This window comes from Panicum hallii, chromosome 8, assembly GCF_002211085.1.
Source record: "Panicum hallii strain FIL2 chromosome 8, PHallii_v3.1, whole genome shotgun sequence".
NCBI classification, from domain to species: domain Eukaryota; kingdom Viridiplantae; phylum Streptophyta; class Magnoliopsida; order Poales; family Poaceae; genus Panicum; species Panicum hallii.
The window spans coordinates 3,872,533-3,892,812 of record NC_038049.1 but is presented as its reverse complement, the minus strand read 5'-3'; the positions used below and the strand labels follow the sequence as shown (position 1 = coordinate 3,892,812).

General features: G+C 45.6%; 3 protein-coding genes and 2 pseudogenes across 6 annotated transcripts; 2 read left to right on the top strand and 3 right to left on the bottom strand.

Annotated features, from left to right (window-relative positions):
* The first annotated feature begins 828 nt into the window (after nt 1-828).
* Nucleotides 829-1,809, top strand: LOC112902629 (annotated as a pseudogene).
* Nucleotides 1,810-4,529: 2,720 nt separating this feature from the next.
* On the bottom strand, nt 4,530-5,186 carry LOC112902628 (annotated as a pseudogene).
* Nucleotides 5,187-8,203: 3,017 nt separating this feature from the next.
* LOC112902327 lies at nt 8,204-10,473 on the top strand. 3 transcript variants are annotated; one of them, XR_003230560.1, is made up of 5 exons: nt 8,204-8,331; nt 9,018-9,104; nt 9,185-9,574; nt 9,670-9,763; nt 10,250-10,473. XR_003230560.1 is itself a non-coding variant. In XM_025971350.1 (4 exons), exons 2-4 carry the CDS (start codon nt 9,024-9,026, stop codon nt 9,700-9,702), a joined length of 504 nt encoding a protein of 167 aa, XP_025827135.1. In that variant the 5' UTR covers nt 8,204-8,331; nt 9,018-9,023; the 3' UTR covers nt 9,703-9,916. The 3 variants fall into 3 exon arrangements, 2 of the variants coding, with proteins under 2 accessions (XP_025827135.1, XP_025827136.1); XM_025971350.1 differs by lacking the exon at nt 10,250-10,473 and having other exon boundaries at nt 9,670-9,916; XM_025971351.1 differs by lacking the exons at nt 8,204-8,331; nt 10,250-10,473 and adding an exon at nt 8,339-8,715 and having other exon boundaries at nt 9,670-9,916.
* Nucleotides 10,474-10,811: 338 nt separating this feature from the next.
* LOC112902326 (nifU-like protein 2, chloroplastic) lies at nt 10,812-13,738 on the bottom strand. 2 transcript variants are annotated; one of them, XM_025971348.1, is made up of 4 exons: nt 13,468-13,738; nt 13,285-13,375; nt 12,213-12,526; nt 10,812-11,279 (listed from the first exon to the last, which is right to left on the bottom strand). In XM_025971348.1, the coding sequence occupies exons 1-4, from the start codon at nt 13,564-13,566 to the stop codon at nt 11,088-11,090; spliced, it is 696 nt and encodes a 231-aa protein (XP_025827133.1). In that variant the 5' UTR covers nt 13,567-13,738; the 3' UTR covers nt 10,812-11,087. The 2 variants fall into 2 exon arrangements, with proteins under 2 accessions (XP_025827133.1, XP_025827134.1); XM_025971349.1 differs by having other exon boundaries at nt 12,213-12,523; nt 13,468-13,735.
* A 422-nt stretch (nt 13,739-14,160) lies between these two features.
* Nucleotides 14,161-19,490, bottom strand: LOC112902325 (MLO-like protein 4). The gene is made up of 15 exons (XM_025971347.1): nt 18,609-19,490; nt 18,472-18,529; nt 17,823-18,031; nt 17,616-17,732; nt 17,463-17,523; nt 17,276-17,367; nt 16,818-16,892; nt 16,618-16,703; nt 16,142-16,191; nt 16,014-16,054; nt 15,744-15,914; nt 15,616-15,651; nt 15,305-15,372; nt 14,943-15,003; nt 14,161-14,721 (listed from the first exon to the last, which is right to left on the bottom strand). The coding sequence occupies exons 1-15, from the start codon at nt 18,726-18,728 to the stop codon at nt 14,428-14,430; spliced, it is 1,539 nt and encodes a 512-aa protein (XP_025827132.1). The 5' UTR covers nt 18,729-19,490; the 3' UTR covers nt 14,161-14,427.
* Between the last annotated feature and the right edge of the window lie 790 nt (nt 19,491-20,280).

Here is a 20,280-nt window from a genome sequence, read left to right as displayed (position 1 = left end):
CTTCTCGTTACCTTTATCTTAGGAGGAATTTTACTATGATTGAATAAATGAGGGCCCTTCATCACGGTAAAAGCAATGACTGAGATATAAAGGTACAAAGCCTACCAAAATAGATGGAGCCAGTACCAACATTAATTTATTTTTTAACTCACATATCATAGCAACGGTCGGCAATGATCAATAAAAAAAATAGTACCAGAGGGTACGCCTGGTACCTTCCAACCAAAGGAACAAGCGTTTTGTTTTAGGCATTAAGCTTTTTTATGGTCGTAGTAATGCTTTCTCAACTCTACAACTGATTCAGGGGGTGACACATGTAAACAATCGAAAATGTCTACACGCAAAAAAGAAAAAACAATCGAAAATGTCGAGTGGGGTCATGTGCTCCCGCTCCCTCAAGAGATGAAATGCCTTAATTATGTAACAAAATTTATGTTTAGAAATTAATAAACTTGCACATTATGCAGTACATAGTGCTTGTTAGCCCCCTCTTGCTTTACGTTCCGCCACAGTTCTTTTGATCGTAATCGTCAGGAAAAGCTATAAATTTGTTTTAGATATTTCATCTTTCTCACAAAACCATGCCGCACTTTTCAGTAAGCCCCTTCAGTTGAATGTGAATTTAACAAGCATTTGCGCAGAGGTGTGGTTGCGAAAACGGGCTAAGAACAGCGGGCTAAAACCCTAGATTAGTCGTAGAAAAACATTAGAAAGAGAGCCTTTGCCGTCCTTCCATTCCAACAGCCCACTTCTCCGCGGCACCTTGTCTCAAAGATCGCCGCCGCTCCTGATCGATCAATGGCCGCCGACGCCACTCCTGATTGATCAATTGCGGCCGCCGTCGCCTCCTCGCCGAAGCCATCCCCGCCGCAGCCGCGTGCGGCGTCGCCCGCCGAGGATCATCGCCGGCGGCGGCTGGGGATCGCGGTGCCGCCACACGTGAAGGCGGCCGTGGGGTCACTGGGCGGCGTGGTGGAGGCGTGCTGCCTGTAGCCGGCGGACGTGGTGAAGACGCAGCTGCAGCTGGACCGCGCGGGCACGTACAGCGTACCGCGGCGTGGCGCACTGCGGCACTGCGGTGGCGCGCGCCGAGGGCGCGGCCGCGCTCTGGAAGGGGCTCACGCCCTTCGCCGCGCACCTCACGCTCTAGTACGCGCTTCGGCAGGGCGCCAACGCGTCGCTGCAGTCCTGGCTCCGGGACCCGCCACCGGCGCGTTCTCCATGGCGGCGCTCCTCGCCTCCGGCCTCGGCGCCGGCGTCGCTGAGGCGCTCCTCGTCGTGATCCCCTTCGAGGTCGTCATGACCCGGCTGCAGCAGCAGCGGGGCCGCCTCGGCCCGGGCACGCTGCCGCTGACGCTGAGGTACCGGGGCCCCATCCACTGCGCTCGTCGTCGTCCGCGAGGAAGGCCTCGCGGGCTGTGGGCGGGCGCGGTGGCCACCGTGCTGCGCAACGGCGCCAACCAGGCCGCCATGTTCACGTGCAAGAGCAGGCTCGACGCGGCGCTCTGGGGCAATCGCGACGGCGACGGCAGGGCGCTCCGGGTCTCCCGGTCGATGGCGTCCGGGTTCATCGCCGCCGCCGTCGGGCCGCTCTGCACGGGGCCGTTCGACGTCGTCAAGAGCAGGCTCATGGCGCAGGGCGGCGGCAACAGCGGCGGCGCGAGGTACCGCGGCACGGCGCACGCCCTGCGGATGATCTACGCCGAGGAAGGGGTCCGGGCGCTGTGCAAGGGGTTGCTGCCCAAGCTGGTGCGGATCCCGGCCTACCTCCACTCCAGCCGGCGGCGCATCTTTGATCCACTCGTGTAGTCGCCTGTGTTTTTAATAAGCTTGTTCAGTTCGACAAGGAAGGTTGATGGATTGGAAGGTGTATCTTCTTGTTCGCCGCTCATGAGTGATCAGCCCTGCATGGCAAAACTTTAGCGCAACTCCGATTTTTTCACGCGCGTGCTTGTGTTTTTAAGGCACTGGAATTTGGTGTTTCAGATTCAGACTTTTCCCATTGGCCACCTTTGTGATCAAGCCAAATAGACCGTAACAATCTTCATGTATGGCGCCACGGCGGTTCGATATTAGGGTACCATAGTAACGGTATAGACATTTCCGTTGTATGATTCATACAAAGCAACAGAAATATACAGATTTAAATCAGCAAAACAATTATTACTTTGTCCTAGGGAAGTTTCGAGTTTTATGGATAGCCAAATTGGAAAACAAAAGAAAAAAGAAAGAAATATGAAATGGCAATATAGCAAAGTGAAACGCACGCACGGTGGGATTCAAACCCACAATCGTCTGATTAGAAGCCAGACTCCTTACCCATTAGGCCACAGGCGCCGCTCAGTGCTCCAGATAAATAAGATCTCATATAAACTTAAAATCCCTTCAGCCACCTCATGTTTTTCTCCTTTCAGCTGTTCCTGTTCAAAATCCATCCTTGTACGGCCGCCATCCGCGTGTCAAGTGTTATGACATAGGTTCTGCTCAATCCAAAGGGGTTACTTATTCTCTTTAGGCAACGCTTCCTCCCATCGTTGCAACTCCAAGGTCGAGTGTTCTTCCCTCATGACCGCGGCACCACACTCACCAACAAGATCCGTCGCGGACTGCGGCTCGTCCCATCCTCGGCTAGCTGTAATCGTAAAGGCCTGGCCGTCATCTTAATTTCCCTGGTTTCTTCAGAGAAAGATGCTGCATTTTACCAATGCCGATGAGGTTTGAGTTCAGTAGCTTGACGTGCATGCAGGCTGTGAAGATGTTGAAAGCTTTCAGAAATTAGAGCTCAATAATAACTTATATAATGCGCGTGTCCAGGCACAGGCCGGATAAATCAGGCATTTTGAGAGTACTGAAAAGTGAAACTGATACTGAAATTGCAGTTGCTCTTCGACGCAGCTCAGCACAGATGCAGAAGTTATCGTCTTTTACTGATGAGACCACAAAATCCATTTACAAGATATTATCTTCCTTCTCCATGCTTCATTTGCTGATGAGACCACAAAATCCATCAAGTTTCTTCCAGGCACGACACCATGATCAAGCATAGTATTCTAGTTCATACCAAGTACCGATGGCAAGAAGCAATGGCAAGCCACTAGCGCTGCGTTTGGAAGTTGGCTTTCAGCTGGAGGAATTGCATTGGATTATGAATTCCAAAGATTACCGGAAATGGAAATGGATTACGATACCAATACTGCTGTTTGGATGCAAATGTAATGGGTAGCTGGAATCAAAGGTAGCAACCAATTCTAATTCTTGTTTGGATGCACAAATCTATGAATTGTATACCTCAAAGAGTTTGAATAAGATATCATGCTGTACATGTATGAAAATTTAGTTTCCGTAACTTTTACACATATGATGTAATGTTTATAAAAATATATTGTGATAGTAATATTAAAATAGCAAAAAAATTCTGAAAATAATTAAAAACAGTACGTATATCATGAGAAAATAAGAGAAAAATAATGACAATAGTAATATAGCACAAGCCATTATACAGACAAAAATATGACAACAATAATCCAAGTTTGTCACAAGAACCGTACAGATAACATATCACAACAGATAGTTTTTGTCCATCATAACAGATAGTTTTGGTCCATCACAACATGAAACACCTACTTAGAATAACAAGTTCTTAAGCCCTAAATAATACAACAAATAGTTTTTGTCCATCACAACATGAAACACCTATTTAGGATAACAAGTTCTTAAGCTCTAAATAATAACCACCATACAGTACCACCCTCAATTGTCATTCGTTTAGTTCAACAACAAGAGCCATTCCTTCCTCATATCCATGGGGATTTCCAGGAGCCATTCCTACTGTTTGGATGCATATGTAATGGGTAGCTGGAATCAAGGGTAGCAACCTATTCCAATTCTTATTTGGATGCACAAATCTATGAATTGTATACCTCAAAGAGTTTGAATAAGATATCATGCTGTATATGTATGAAAATTTAGTTTCCGTAACTTTTACACATATGATGTAATGTTTATAAAAATATATTGTGATAGTAATATTAAAATAGCAAAAAAATTCTGAAAATAATTAAAAACAGTACGTATATCATGAGAAAATAAGAGAAAAATAATGACAATAGTAATATAGCACAAGCCATTATACAGACAAAAACATGACAACAATAATCCAAGTTTGTCACAAGAACCATACAGATAACATATCACAACAGATAGTTTTTGTCCATCATAACAGATAGTTTTGATCCATCACAACATGAAACACCTACTCAGAATAACAAGTTCTTAAGCCCTAAATAATACAACAAATAGTTTTTGTCCATCACAACATGAAACACCTACTTAGGATAACAAGTTCTTAAGCTCTAAATAATAACCACCATATAGTACCACCCTCAATTGTCATTCTTTTAGTTCAACAACAAGAGCCATTCCTTCCTCATGTCCATGGGGATTTCCAGGAGCGCTTGGAATAAGCGTTCATTGAGGATGAACTTCCCATAAGATTTTAGCATATCAGATCTAGCCAAATCAGGTACCATTTAAAGTGTTGCAAGAATCTCAGCAGGAGAAGTAACACTAGGCATCGATAGTGGTTCGGTGGACTTCAAAGAATCATTGAATGAGGTCTTCATATCTCCTAGTATAGATAGAATGGCCTCACCAGTTCGCTGCTTCTTTTGGAGCAAATCTGGTGATGCATCATCAACTTGTTCAGGTAGAACTTGAGCACTCTCAGCACCTGTCTGAGCACCTTAACCATTGGCATGATCTTTTGAATAAATGGTACTGATTGCATCCCAATTCTTCACTACTTTGTTCTTGTAGCAAGCTGCTGACTTGTTAGCCTACATAAACACACATATATGTATCAATTTGCTGCAGTTCCCATTGTGAAGAGTGAAACAAACAATAGAAAATATTCATGCACTTACCTCCACATATTTATTCCAAACATCATCACTATCAATTAACAGCTTATCATTAACCCAATCCCAGCCAAAGCCGCTCTGAGAAAGAATCTTGCTAATGACCTCATAGTGCTTGTCAAAAGTTTTGCACCTTGATGCTATATTGTCCTTTGTGATCTTCACATTACACTTCTCACATACATTCCTTATAGCAGCATTGTAGACATGTGGCTTCCAACCACCATTGTTGTGATGTTCCATGAGAACAGCCAGCAATGCAGCGTCCATCTCATCAGTCCAAGTGAGATAGACCCTCTTATTTCCTTTTGTTGTAGTCATGGTGCTAATCACATATATTTGTCAAAATACCACAAAAGTTAGTATGCCAAACTATATGGTGCATGCATAAAAGTTTACAAAAGGCACCACACACTAGCTGCCCAACACAAAATAATGCAGCCAGCTTTGACACAAAAGATATCCCACACGGCCTACTCCATCTCTAGTTCACCATGCCTCAAAAGGTACTCATCAAACATGTCATTGGCATGCTGATCTCTAAAAGAGTTCCATTCAGCAGTGACTTGAACACTAGTAATTAAGTTAGCATCATCTATCGGTTCAATTGGCGCATCAGCTAGTTCAGCATCCACTTCCGGCAACAATAAATCATCCTTATGATGCTGCCTATCCTGTGCATAGTTGTGAAACACGCAGCAAGCATTAATAACTCGAATCTGCAATAATATTACTAGTTAGCAATTTTCATTCAGATTGATATTGTTGAACACCATATGTACTTTTGTTACCCGATCCTTAATGCCAAAGAAACTTCCTGTGCGTAGGATGGCCTATTTTTTCTTTGCTAAACCAAAAGTTCTCTCTACAACATTTCTAGCACGAGAATGACGCAAGTTATATAACTCTTTGGAAGTTTTATGCTGCTGTTGACTTGAAGCCCACTCTTTCAAGTGGTAGCGAGTGGATCTGAATGGAGCTAGAAATCCAGGTCCATTGGTGTATCCAGCATCAACTAAATAATATTTTCCTATTGGCAAGCAATCGAGTTAGTTAAGAAGCAAATAAAAGAAATAAAATACCAAGACAAAGAGTCGTACCCTTAGGCACAACAAATCCATCTTGGTGACTCATTGCATCACATAGCACTCTACCATCATGAGCTGAGCCCTCCCAGCCAGGTAATACATACAAGAATTTCATGTTCCAATCAACCACACCTAGCATGTTAGTGCTGATCTGTTGCTTTCTGTTCCTATACCTCCCTTGGTCAGCCACAGGCACACACACATCAACATGACACCCATCCAGTGCTCCAAGTGCATTGCCAAACCACTTCCATTTGTAATCACCAGGTGGTTGAATAGAAGGATCAGGAAGCTTAATGAACTCCGCACTTAGAGATAGAATAGCAGTCAACACATCAGAAAAGTGCCTACTGATAGTCTCTAAAGAACGCTTGTAATCTGAACGAAGCAACCTCAATTTTAGACCATGTCCAACTACTAGCAAGAACATAGCGACCTTTTCTTCCACACTAACATATACACTGTCACGCAGACCACACCTTTCCCACAATATGGCACACAAATCATGGAAGTTTCTTTTAGTCAAATGCAACTTATCGTAGCATGTAACATCAGACCGATCGTACATCTCCTTAAGAAAATACTTCCTATAATTGTGCAACTGCTCACCACTGCTAAAGGACCCTGCACCCCTTGGTGCCCTCTGTGAACTAAGATATGCAAGCTCAAGAACCACTGACTCAAAGTATAGTTTTATCAACACAATCCTTCTCTTCTTTCTTCTTTCATTTTCTTCAGTTATATAAGAAATCAACTCGAGATCTGACATAGTATAGCTACAATGCACACACACTGTTCATAAACATTATGACATACAACAAAGACACAACAATTAGGCATCACATACCTTCAATCGTCTAGACCAGCAACCCAACGCTGAATTAACCTGAAATTTCAAAGAAAACAGAGTTTTAGGGTTTCATGTCTGCTGCAAATGAGTGACAGAGATAAGGAAGGGGGCAATGGGGAGGCGACATGGATCTGCAGGGATGAGAGACTAGGCAAACATCCAAGGGGAAGGAAGGCGCCATGGATCGATCTGAACTAGCTGCACAAAAATCGATCCGGGAAACACAGGGGAGATTGGGAGAGAGAGATGGTCTACCAAGAAGAAGGGGAAAGGACGGAGGTTTGCTGGAGGAGGGCTGGAGGACAGGTACCTGCGGCGGAGGGGACGGCGGCGACGGTGGCGCCCTCCCGAGGTGGCCGTCCGCCCAGCGCCTGTTGACGCCCGCCAGAGGAAGCCGCGGAGGGGGCGACGTTGGCGTTTTCTTTTTTTTTTGGTCGCGAACCGGTAAGCGGGGAGTGGGGGGAATTAAGATGCCGAGCAATGCGGGGCGGGAGGTCTCCGAATTGTGGGCGGGCGCCCGCGCACTGGCCCAATATTTCGCGGCATTGGAGGGAGGTTTCCGGCTGTCAGTGCGGAAGCCGTCCAAACACGTGAATTGCGGCGTGTACGATTCCAATTCACGATTCCGGCCTTCAATTCCTACTTCCAAATGCAGCCTAGGGGAATTTTAACAGGTTGAGCTAACTAATCTTTCTGTAAAATAGTTATATTTTGAGTATAAATGAATTATCTGCCTTTTCTATCAATTTAGGTTTTTGAGGTCAATTGGTCAAAAGTTGTACCTCAATACATTTTCAAAACCAGATTCGTGATTCGTAATGTTGGAATTACCTTGGTGCTAATAAAAAAATTTGATGTTTTTTTCACATTTTCACTGTAGACTTCCAATGTTTTATGAACATACTTCATCCACTAAAAATATGAAGGCAAGGCCAGTTAAATCTTAGGCGAGGTTCTTTTTTTTTTGAGCCATAGGCAATCTATTTTCTTGCTTGAACTTATCAGCTTTCTCAGATTTAATGTTTAGTAGGCTTTTGTTTTTGAGAAAAAGGTAAAACCTCAAACGTTTGCTAAAAATGTGTCAACCTATAAATATGTTTAGTGTATAACTTATACGATATTTATATTTAGAAGTCAAATTATATTGGTGTTTTAACCATAAGTAAGTGACATATTTTTGTGAGAAAGTATCGGTCAGTTGAGTATTAGTTTGTATTCGATTTTGTGAGAAAGCAATAATCAAGTCGAAATAAATGTATAGGAGTATACATTTTTTTAATGAATACGTATTGTGTTATTTCTCGGACTGTATACAGAAGAAGAAAAACGAAAACGTGAAAAAAGGGGGGAGCTTTTAATATGAAGTGAAACCCCGATTTCGCCGAACCGCTTCGCCGCCTGCGCAGTACGCACCCATCGACCACCGGGAGCCCCCTTCTCCTCTGCGTCGTGGAGCCGCTCCTCCACGGCGTCGCAGGTACTGAACTCGGACTCGAACTCGAACTCGCCTGCTCTCGTTCTGGGGTTCGATTTGGAGTGCGGTTGGGGGAAGCCGCGGCGCGGCGCGTGGTGATTCGTTGAGCCACGGGGGCGGCTAGGGTTTGGATTAGTCGGGGGGTACGGTGGGAGTTGAGGAGCAGCGGAAGAAGGGGTGCGGTTGAGTTGAGGAATTCGCCGGATTTTGGGGGGCGCGTGCCGCCGACTCGCCGAGGTCGTGGGCTGGCGAGAGCACGGGGGAACGACCTCGGCAGCGCCCAGTCGGGCGCGGGGCGGCGACCGTGGGGCCGCCGCAATCGAGTTGGGGGCGACAGCGACGGCGGCGCGAGTCCGATTGAACGCGGCACACAGGCACCTAGGCACGGTACTGCCTTTCTGCTGACATTAATCTTCATTTTTTGGTTGCTGCATCAGTCCAACATAGCAATTAGCAAAGCACCAGACCAATCAAATGCGACACCTATCCATGGCACAGCCTTTGCTGAAACTAGCCTTCGTTTTTGCTTGCTGCATCAGTCCAATATAGCAAAGCAACAGCCCGATCAAACGCTTCACCTAGCCACAGCACATATTTTTGCTTGCTGTATTATTCAAAAATACTAACTAGCAAGCAACAGCCAACATCGACTGGTTGCTGACACAATTTTTGGTCGTGGATCTGTGCAGTTACCAATGGTAATTCAGAGCCTTCGCAACTTTTTCAGTGACCTGACCTATTATCATGAGATAGACCTTGCAAACATGACACCTGAGGTAAAAAAGGAATCATATTGTTTGTATAGTTGCAGCATGATAAGTCAGCGTTTATTCTAATAAATTGCGTGATTGTGCAGGTGAAAAAGGCTGTTACAGACCAAAGAATGAAGCGGTACAAAATTATCTGTTACTGTGGTACAGCGATTATGGTGGGGACTGATAAAGCAGCTCTGCTCAACAGGGTCTATCAATACAACCATACAGCTGCACAGATATGCACGATATACCTCACGATCGCATTGGTTTCTATGCTACTAGGCATTATCGCCTCTTCTGGTCCCAACTCCGCGCCTTGTGCAATGCCAGTTGCATGGAATGGCACTTTGCAAGTGTTTCTGTACCTGAATGCGTACTTCCATTTAAGTATTATGGAGGTTTATCCAGAGTTTCTACACCTAACAATATTGTTTATGGTCACATCCGTGCTTTTTGGCATTTATTGGTCTTTCTGTGCACGAGATCCCACAGTAGGTTTCTTTGATTACCTTCCAAAGTTTGTCTTTATATCGACTACGCTAATTTGATTTGTCAGTAAGTAAAACTTGTGTCTTTTTATGGTCAGGTGCGTTTGTTGGACGCTGCAAATCATGAGTAGGTTCCTCTACATACTCTCAAGGGCTGGGTCGGTAGGGTACATCAAATCCTGAATCGCGAATGTATGCCTTTGAAGACTAGTTATGTAATCAAGAAATGATTTAATTTCTGAAATTTGGGAAATGAGCTTGGGTGTACACTTATCGTGACTTGATGTGCCAAATGATGATGTGATGGTATGAGTTATCTGGTATTATTCATGATTTAGTTGCCTACTGATAACGATTCCCTTGTGTGGCAATATGAATCTAGTTAGAAATACTCTGCATGATCTCTTTATGCTATAGTTGAACTTTAGATGGGTTCAGCTGGTTTCTGTACCTGCCATCCAAGAATTTTGTCTTCTTTTTGTGGTAGTTGTCACACAATAAATTGATGACAGGGGAGAATTGGATATAAAGATATGTCCCCCAACCAGCTGAATGTATGAATGTACGTTCTGGGCTTGTTTACTTTTTTTTTTTTGGTGAAACTCAGTATAAACACAGGCAAACTCATACAATTAAAGATGTCATGTTTTACATTCCTGGAAAACATACTGAAAACAGGGCAATCGCCATGATGAAAGCCTGAAAGAGATGCGAAAGTGCTGCAGATTGCTGGAGGCCATGGAGCTATGGAAGAGTAGCATCGGGTCTTTGTTTTTCGTAGTTTCCTTTGGCCAATGTTTGGCTGGACGTTCTGATGATTGGAAATGCAAGATGCCAAAACTGTGTTGGCTGAAGGTATTTTTGGACACAAAATTGTACCAACCTTAACAGGGTTTTTTGAATTTTGTTTCAGTAAATTTGGGGTCAGAGCACCCCTATCGTGGTCTCTTAACTCTATTATTCTGAAGGGTGATCAAGCAATTGATGCAACTATGAGCCTATCCAGTTCAAGGCGATTATCTATCTTCTCCGTTCCATGTTCTTGTAGGGGATCACTTGTGCCAATGGCGTGTTTGTGCTCTCTAGCGGCACAAGCAATGTTGCAGAGCACATATCGTGTCACTTGACACAGAAAAGCACAGATCAAGAATTTTTAACCAGTGGAAAAACAAGGGAATTTGAGAACTTGATCAATTTTACTGCACACAATAGGTGTCGATATCGAGAGGGGACATTACCATTTTCTAAAAACTGAACTGAATATGACTCCATACTTAAGTTTCTTCCCTCATGGTTATACAGGATTGAGTACCAGATAGTACATACAGAGAGCAAAACTTGGCTGTAAATACGAAAAAACACGCTTACAACATTCTGTATTGATGATCATTGTTAATAGCTGAAGTGGAGCCACATACCCTTCAGGTGCCTACACAGTACGACTTCTTTTTTTGAAGATTATTGCAAATACATTTACATTGTAGATGGAGGTGGCTGGATTCTAAACTTTATAGGCTTATGACAATAGCTGGACTGCTGCAATCTTAGGGATCTTTTCTCGGAGTTTCTGAGTAAGGGCAACTCGAACAGTCATCACACCAGCAGCTGGTCCTGTAAGCCTAACCTTGACAATAGGTTCCTCGATTGCAACAAACTCGAGCTCACCACCTCCTGTGCCAGCAAGGTACGGCCTAATCTCATCAAGTACCTGATATAAGGAGAAAACATGTCAGTGGTGTTCAGTTCCTATCTCAATGCTTTTCTCTACAAAAAACTGACCCATGGAACTCAAAAGAAAGAAAAATGTTCTGCTCTAAACAAAAGGAATGGAAGTATACATCTTCAAGACTATTTTTTCAAAGTCAGATAATTAAATCATAGAAGCAAGATAGCCATATCATTTGCTTGTTGATCCCCATATCTGTCTTGATTGCTTTCATCTCACAGGAACTAAACTTGGAAAATCACAAACCAAGGCATGAAAGGTACCACTGTGTATATCGGTGAATAGAATTTGCAATTAAGCATTGACTAACATCAGTTACTCTATCAATCAAAGTAGGATAGACAGTGACAGCTGAAAGGATCATGTACTGAACAACCGAAATAGGATGCAAACGCTAAACGAATCAGTGAGCGAATGAGCAGAGACAGCAGCTAGTTATATATGATATGAATGCAAGTTCCAGTTCATGCTATGGGAATCAGCTGAAGCACCAGGGCTGCCACAAAAGAAATAGCCAGAAAAATGATAGTGCCACCATACTGAAAAGTCCCTAACCTGCTCTTACCAAACTGAAGTCGAGAACTTTAGCACTACAATTCATTTTCACACCATATTCAGGTAAAAATGGTTAATTCAAGCCTAGTAAACTAGCATAGAAAGATGTATATTAAACGTGAAAATAATCGGTCACAGCTCTGTAGAAATTAATAAGCACAGCCCATCAGAAAACGCTAAATTTGATTTACAAAGTACACTATAGTGGTGGTAAAACACCATATTTCAGAAGAATTCGATCTTATTTTAGGAATATCCATTCCAAATAGTCATCAATGTAAAGCCTGGGTTACTTCAACATTCCATAAGCTCAAGTGAGCTTTACTAATGGAAACATTCAGCCAACAATAGAGCATTTACCTTTTCGATGTTCTCTTGGGTCAACTCAAGCCCAGTCTCCTCATCAGCGATGGGTTCAACTGCTACAATCTCTGGTATTTTCTCCATCAAGCGTCGCTCGATACCCATCTTCATCGTTGTTACTGATGCCGGGCATGAGCCACATGCTCCTTGCAGCTTTAACCTCACGACATTCCCGTCAATCTCATGCAATGCAACATTTCCTCCATCTGCCATAAGATATGGCCTTACTTCATCCAACACCATCTCAACATTTTCAGCAGTCAACGGCAGCTCGATCGCAGGGTCTGGGTTGGCAACAGCTTGAACCACTGCTGAAGCAGGAAACAGGTAGAGTTTCAGTTGCTTGAACAGTTACATTAGTCAAATAAGAAAGATAATCCAAGCAATTAGTCTGAAATTTGTAATGCCCCAGTACCAAACCTAAATCTACTATAGGAGATGCTCCAGCTTGCACCAAAACGGTTAACTTTCTATATGCTTACATGATAATCATTACACACTGCAGGCAACATGAAACTGAGCTCCAACAACGGAAGAGGGAAGGTGCCATATAGTCCTACAGAACATACTGGATAGGTGCAAGGTGTATTTATAGTTTTTAATGATGTTGTCACTGCATAATTACAAAGCATATTATACAACATCCAGATTTTGCATCTACACTTTAGCACCACGTGTCAGTTGTCACTACATCAACAGATTATCATCTTTGAAACTAGCTATGGTCATTTGGAGAACCTAAGCAAACAATCACTATGTGGCAACAAATAGTGGGTGCTTACTCTTTAGACCTGACCATGGGATTTACAACAGCAGAGTTTGTGGGTGCAAAATTCTTCCTTTTTAGCAGACGACGCCGCGGTATGATTCTAGGATTATAGCATCGAAGTTCCACGACACATGACAGGTTAATTCCTCTAAAGAAATCCTTAGTGATAACTCCCTATACTATACTACCAATTCAAACAGTATAGCAAAGCTTGAGATAGCTCCCTACCAATACAAAATCCCAAACAAAGCAAGAAACAGGAAGACATGCATAACCAGGACCCAGAGCCAAAGGACGCACCTTGCCGCCGCCGCCGACGACCCAGGGGCGCAGACGCGGCGACCAGCCTGGGCGCGGAAGAAGCCGGCACGGCCGTCGAGGCAACCCCCACCTGCGCACCACCGAATCAAGAACCCGTCAGCCGGATGGAGCCACGGAAGAAAGCACTCCCTCAAGGACCACGGAGGGCAACGGAACCCTTACCCTGAAGGGGGAAGGCGAGGAGGAGGAGGAGGTGGACGGCGATGGGCCCGGCGCCCACGCCACAGCCGCCGCCGCCGCCGCCGCCGCCGCCGTCTGCATCGTTGGAGAGGAGAAGCGTGGTGTGTCTTGTTGCGCGCGGTTCTTGGCAGGAGACCGGGGAAGATTCGGGGTGGGTGGACCGGTGGAACCGTGGAGCTCTCTTCGTTGTGGCTAGGGGTGATTGGCGTGGCGTGCCTATTTTGCCTTTTTCTTCTCCTCTCCTTTGTTCCCCATCTTGTAGTAGGGAAAGAAAAAGAAAAGAAAAATTACGGCTTAGAAGCTACAATTACTCTCTGTTTCTTTTTCATTCGCTGCTTCGCAAGGAAATGTGATTTTCACCGGGGTTAAATTTTAGAAAAAAAGTTGGGCACGACGACGACTCGACGAGTCGTGGTCGTTCTTGGCTTCTGGTGCTGGATGGGTCCGAGCCACACCTTGTTCCTGTACATAGGCATTAGGCTGGGTCGGATGCATCATGCATGTCAATTTTGACTTGGACGTACTGCAGTTTCTTGAATTCCAAACTGCAGTTTTTCCTCATAAAAAATCGCAGTTTTAAAGTTGGGCCAAGAAACACCTTAAGTTGGTTTTATATCTATTATATTGTTCCAACTTGACTCTTAACATCGGCCAGCTTTGAGATAAAGGCCACGGTTCCTCAAAGAAACATTTCCTGAGAAAAACTGATTCTGTTTCGGTCTTCTGGTTCCTGGTTCCATCAGAGAAATCTCTTTTGGTTTTGTCTCTATTGTTGAATCGTTTGGTCGGGATTCCTCGGTTTCAAAATAGCGCACTGTTTTCCTCTTACAAATTACCATATGGCAGGCCCGATTGTGCTCTCTTTCTTCACGAATCAGGACCTCCTATTACACAGGGTGTAGCTCCGTCGAGCAGTGAGGGGGTCACCAGATCAGCAACATGTCAGACATCCTTCTCGATGCCGGACGGCTCGTCGTCGTCGTCGTCGACGGTGCCGACGGTGAGCTGGTCGTCCAGCGACGTCGCCGACGCCGTCCTCGACAGCGTGCACACCGTGTTCGTCTCGTGGTCGGTCTCGTAGGTGGTGTCGAGGGAGCACACGGACCTCGCCGTGACCGTCCCGTTCCGCGATAAGAGAGCGCTCTGCCGGTTCCGGTCCTTGACCCTCTTGCACCAGCTGTGGAGCGACTCCCTCACGTTCTCCGACACCAGCGACTTCTTGAACTTGGACCCCATCTGCAAGTTCGGCCGAGGAACAGGGTAACAGCTTTAGTACATCAAATTATGTACAGAAAACTTTCCAAAGATTGTTTTCTGAATTTTTTTTATTGAATGAACACGCAAATTATTTTCTGAATATAAACCACACAAGATGAACTTAGATGGAATCATGTCAAGAATTCTATTCTATCCAAGTATGGATCGGGAAAGAAATTTGGTTTGCTCTTGAGGAGTACCTGAGAAATAATCACGTTAAGGGGCAGTGTGCTGTAGCTGCACCAAAATTGAACTAGCAGCCTGCAATGTTCAGAAGAGACATGTCATTTCTGAGTCCTGAACCCAACCAATATATTTGCATCGCAATGAAGATGGTTTAGCACAAAATATCCCATCTCAGCCTATAGACTGAACATTGCAGTAACACAAGTGAAATTAAAGCATGCAGGTTCTGATGTTTTCAAGAGTTTGACATAGAAACTGATGTGAAACGTTCACTTGTGAAAATTTTTTTCCTCGAAGCAACAATATATCATGAACATAAGGAGATGCCAAATTCTTCTTCAAATAGAACACACAATTCTTTTAAGAAACAGCTTACCCAGAAATCAAGCGGATGACAATCATGTAATAGTGCTTCATGAAGCATGTTTGAGCACTCAGTTCCCACTGCACAAGATGTATGTAAATGAGTATAGTAACAAACCCGTCATGCAAAGCTAGGAAGGCGAGTAGTTGACAAATATTTGGTCTTTCTGCAACAATGTTTTAGCATGAGCACTAGAAAGCTTTGATCCAGACCAGCATTCCGATGATAATTGATAAACCCAGCACCTATCCTACATCTCTTGACTATTGGCTGTTAGTGGCAAACAATTTATTCCCAATCGTAAAGATTAAGAAGATTCTCACCAGAGACCATAAGAATGTTGCCAGCTCAAAGGCATTCTGGAAGAATGTAACAAATGTTAGAATGAGGTAAAAGATGTTCATATAAGCATAAAAGCATAACGTTATTTCTAGAGTAGCAGAAGACTCGCCTGAAATGAAATGAACTGTATGAGCCACCAGAGGACCCGAGGTTTTCCAAACCAAAAGAGATCATCCCGCAGTTTGAGTTGTGTGCCCACATAAGGCGCTGTTGCCTCTGCGACTTCCAGAGCCAACTGAGCGATGACATGCTGAAGTTCAGTACCCACTAGAAGGACCAACTGTTTGAATTTTTTCAAGGCACATAATTATGACAAGCATTAGAGAGATATCATTAGCTGAATCTTGCACACTGGTTAGGCAACATGGGTAATACTTACAATTACAGGAAGAAAGGATAGCCAGAAATATATGTTGATACCTACATTTCACAAAAAAAAAGATATTTAAAAAAATATAAACGGTGTCATATGAGGCTTATAAAGTTAGGGGTGGGTGGGGGGAATACCATGAACATTGACCAATATGCATACGATCGCATACGCCCAAAGTGGCCAACTGAAACAAACAGGATTTTAGCTCACGCATGAATATCATACCTGAACCATAAATCCAGCACCTATAGGACAGAATATTACAAACAAAAATGATAGCTCCAGGCATGGGCATGCTGTAACCAAGTTCTTAGAATTCAGAAAGCTGAATGTTTACATAGCTTCAGCTGGAACTATGGATCGCAAGGAGTAAAAAGCTATGATATATTTTGGGCCACTATGTTGCTTCACATGGTTACACAACATATCCACAGGAAATATTTGAAATACTTTGCTCAGGACAGTCATCAGCTCATCATATTTAATCCCATGGGAAAACATTTTCAGACCAGTATATATTCATACTTTGGTGTATGAATCAAGGAATCTGTTACAGATAATTTCGTCTAATTCTAATTTTATCAGATGAGAAGTGAGCAAGTTTTATTACCTGATACCAATAGACCCATTGTAATCATCTTCCATGCTCCGTACCATGTATTTGTGGAAGTCATATGAATGTGGTAGCTTGTGATACTGACATAAAAAAGGTAGACAATTTAAAATCACAATGAGGGGAAACTGGCATATTGTAAGCATCTTAACGCAAAGGAACAATTATAACAACAGAAACATATTTGGAGTACTCACTGTGACAAAGCCCAACCTCAGTGCCAAATAGTCTGACCTTTTGATGGAACCCTTGAATTGACGCAGAAAGCACAGCTGCAGTGTTCCAGTGAAAATTAGAGAAACTTCACAATCCAAGTATTCTCTGTATTGATCAGATAGGATATGCCACATATTTCAACATGCTATAACAGGGGAAAAAAGTGTGCATTCATAGAGTATAGGTTATTGAGTATTTACAGTACTCGAGACTTCAGATAAATGATTTTTATTTCCCTTTATATAGTCCAATGACATTCTTCGATGTCATTCTCAATGAACATCTGACGTGTGTTCAAGGTAAAATTAACAATGACTGAATGAGATGGGCAAATAAGGCATTTTTAAGTCTTTTACAATTTAACATGCCTATCAGGTAGAGAATAATACAATCAGAACCGGTTACATATCCTGACCAAGGAACGAAAAAGGAAACTTACCATCCAAATAAGTATTTTGTTTTTGCTCCATGGATGAGAAGCATGGTGAAAAACAAAGGTAGACTGCCTTCGCATCACCCTGTTTCTCCTAGCTGAGAGAGACAGAGATGCATGAGGTAGAAGAAATCAACAGATGCTGCCCTACAAATGGCCAAAGAAGCGTCTCATTTTTAGTTGATGACCATACCTTTCATCTCCTCAGCAGCAATAGGACCTGCTAGCGTCTCCCATTTCCTCCAGCTATATATCTGCATCAACAGCAGCATGCATGAGAGGGCTACAACAAACTCACAAAGAAGAGTCAAAATGTTAGATCAGCAACAGAGCCGTGAACACCAACCTTGATCATGGACAGAACCACCGTTACAAAAGTGTACACCACATGAGTGATACCAAGGATGAACAAAAACCGATGCAGCTGTTCGAGGCCCTCGTACGAAACGAAAGGCTCATGGCCCTGCAGGCAGCAGCCACACACCAGCTTATCAGTCAGCAAAGGGTGGCTCTCGTGATCAACCTTTCACCAGATGGAACACCTGGCAGGTACCTCGCTGCAGATGTGCATTGAGTGGCTGCTAAACATGGTCTTCTCCAGAGCCGTCTGGTTGGCGCCCGCGTTCTGCAGAAGGTCCTTGTAGTCGCTCTCCGAGCACATGTAGAAGCGGCTGGTGAAGAGCGACGAGGGCACACAGATCTCGGATATGAAGCGCGACGTCTGGCTCAGCAGCAGCGAGATGACGCCGAGCAGCATCAGCTCTGTGGACAGACACGGTTCTCTGGGTGAGGCATACAGTCGAACAGGTCATGGGCGGCGGCCACCGCCGCAGCAGGAAGTTTTCAATTTGCAGTTGGGGAAATCAATTTGGTTGTAGAATAAAGGGATGACTAAGCAAGATATCGCAGCACCTGCAGAGACCTTTGGAAGCAATGTGGCAAGAGTGTTTAGACTAGTAAGATCCTAGAATTCAAGAGTGAAAGAGCATGAACAGTGCTACTGCTCCATTTGGTGGTTGTCACTATTTCCATCCACCATACTCTTCTATCCAAAAGGGGAAAAGGCACTGCTGATTCACTTCGGCTAGAGCCTAGAGATGAGTAAGACAACTCCAGTCCGAGTGCGCAACGATTCAGGATGGCGGTAGATCGAGCAGGCAAGGAGGGAGTAGGTTGCGCTGGGGGCGACGGAGATCGCGTACCTTCGCGGACCTTCTCGAGCGCGGCGAGCATGGCCTTCCGCTTGGTCTTGCGCAGCCACTGTGCGGGGCGAGCAGAGCAACCGAGGTGAGCCACGCAACCAGCCCGAATCACGAGCACATAGAGGTGGCGGTCTGACCTTTGCGAAGCGCGAGAGGGAGCGCTCGACGAGGAAGCAGGCGGCGACCATGAGCGTGGTGACGGTGGCCACCGACCAGGTGGGCGTCTCCGCCAGCGACCGCCCCTCCTCCGCCGCCATCCCCGCCTGCTCCTCCTCCCCCCTCGCCGGATCGCTCGCTCTGCACCTTCCTTCAGCTCCCTGCCGGTGCTGCCGCTCCGGTGGCCGACGCCACGCCTAGCCCCGCAGCCTCAGGACGGCATTGGCTGGAGGGAGGGCGCGCGAGGGTCGCGGCCGCGCAAGGCACTTCTCTCTCTCTCTCTCTCTCTCTCTCTCTCTCTCTCTCTCTCCAAATGGGGGGGAGGGGCGGTACGGAAGCGGGGAGTAGTTAATGCGGGTCGAGGCGGGGAGGGAGGGAAGGTCAGAGGTGGATGCGGTCGGCGCTGAGCGCTCTCCGGGATCCATCGACGCCGCCGGGGAAGCTGCTGGCGCCGCGCGCCGCACGAAGCATTCAAGTGGCAGCAGGAGCAGGCGTTACGGTCAGCCCCGTTGTTTAGGCAGCGGCACATGGGCCGGCACCACGAGCACGAGCGCTGGCCGCGACTGCCCCCAGCTGGTAGCTCGCGAGCTCGATGGGGATGCGCCTGCAATAATGGGGACGCGTGGCGCGGCCGAGGTGCGAGGACGAGGGCGGCGACGGCGATTGATTGTCAACGGCGACGGGAGAAGATGCCTGCAGCTGCTCTTCGGCACGCGCCGTACCAGACTGACCCGATCTTCCGCTCCCGGAGATGCCAGACGGTCAGGGGCCGTTTGGAAACCGGAAAATCAAAGGAGCCGCGGGACTCTGACAATCCGGAATTCAGAAGCTGCACAGCTTCTAAACAGTCCAGATTTTGTCCACGCCTCTTATATATCTAGATAAACACAGCATGTGATTTATTTTCACCTAGTTTACAGAAATTAAAATAATATAGCGTACAGTAGTTTTATAAGCTCTAACTAAAATTAAAATGAGCTAAAAAGTAGCACGGATTTTAGAATCTTTTAAAGGAGGCATCAATTTTAATAACGATTTTAATTTCACCAATAAAGCTAATCTACCATTATCATGTAACTCGTCAAGAAAATGGCGGAATTTACTGATTTACTAAGAATCGCTGGATAATACATTCACAGCGTATGTAAAAGATTACAGATGATCATACACACAGTGACACATGCAGGTACCCACGAGTACACGAACACAGACACCACGAGCGTGCGCGCGGGCCGGGCGCGATGCGCGGACGGACACAGAGCAGCCACGCACGGCCGCCACGCAGACGCGCAGATGGTTGGCTCTCCGCCTAGGCTCTAGCCGCTCTATTCACCAACCAGCTGGGACCGTGGGACGTACGTGGACGCCGGCCGACGATCAGTGCGAGCGCCGCCCGCAGGAGAGCACCCGCGCCGCGCGCGAGAGCAGCCCGGGCTTGCCCCTCGTCTTCCGGCGCGGCCCGACCACCCGCCGCCACAGCGAGCTCAGCGACGACGCGCCGCCGCGGCGGCGCGACCGGGACGCCGAGCGCCGGGTCTTCTTCTTCCCCTTCTTCGTCGGCCACAGCGACGGCATCTCCGATAGGCCGGCGTGCGGCTGCTGCAAACGTGTGGCGCAGGGGCTGAGCACGATCAGCGAAGTGCCTAGAGACAG

What these genes read in the sequence shown, in the direction of transcription:
- LOC112902327 (XM_025971350.1), top strand. Translation starts at nt 9,024, where the DNA reads ATGGTAATTCAGAGCCTTCGCAACTTTTTCAGTGACCTGACCTATTAT. An exon ending in TTGCAAACATGACACCTGAG is followed by an intron (nt 9,105 to 9,184) that starts GTAAAAAAGGAA and finishes GTGATTGTGCAG; the next exon opens with GTGAAAAAGGCTGTTACAGA. An exon ending in TCTGTGCACGAGATCCCACA is followed by an intron (nt 9,575 to 9,669) that starts GTAGGTTTCTTT and finishes TTTTATGGTCAG; the next exon opens with GTGCGTTTGTTGGACGCTGC.
- LOC112902326 (XM_025971348.1), bottom strand. Translation starts at nt 13,566, where the DNA reads ATGCAGACGGCGGCGGCGGCGGCGGCGGCGGCGGCTGTGGCGTGGGCG. An exon ending in CCTCGCCTTCCCCCTTCAGG is followed by an intron (nt 13,376 to 13,467) that starts GTAAGGGTTCCG and finishes GGTGGTGCGCAG; the next exon opens with GTGGGGGTTGCCTCGACGGC. An exon ending in TCGTCGGCGGCGGCGGCAAG is followed by an intron (nt 12,527 to 13,284) that starts GTGCGTCCTTTG and finishes TTCCTGCTTCAG; the next exon opens with CAGTGGTTCAAGCTGTTGCC.
- LOC112902325 (XM_025971347.1), bottom strand. Translation starts at nt 18,728, where the DNA reads ATGGCGGCGGAGGAGGGGCGGTCGCTGGCGGAGACGCCCACCTGGTCG. An exon ending in AATGGGTCTATTGGTATCAG is followed by an intron (nt 16,192 to 16,617) that starts GTAATAAAACTT and finishes TGTTTGTTTCAG; the next exon opens with TTGGCCACTTTGGGCGTATG. An exon ending in CATATTGGTCAATGTTCATG is followed by an intron (nt 16,055 to 16,141) that starts GTATTCCCCCCA and finishes TGTGAAATGTAG; the next exon opens with GTATCAACATATATTTCTGG.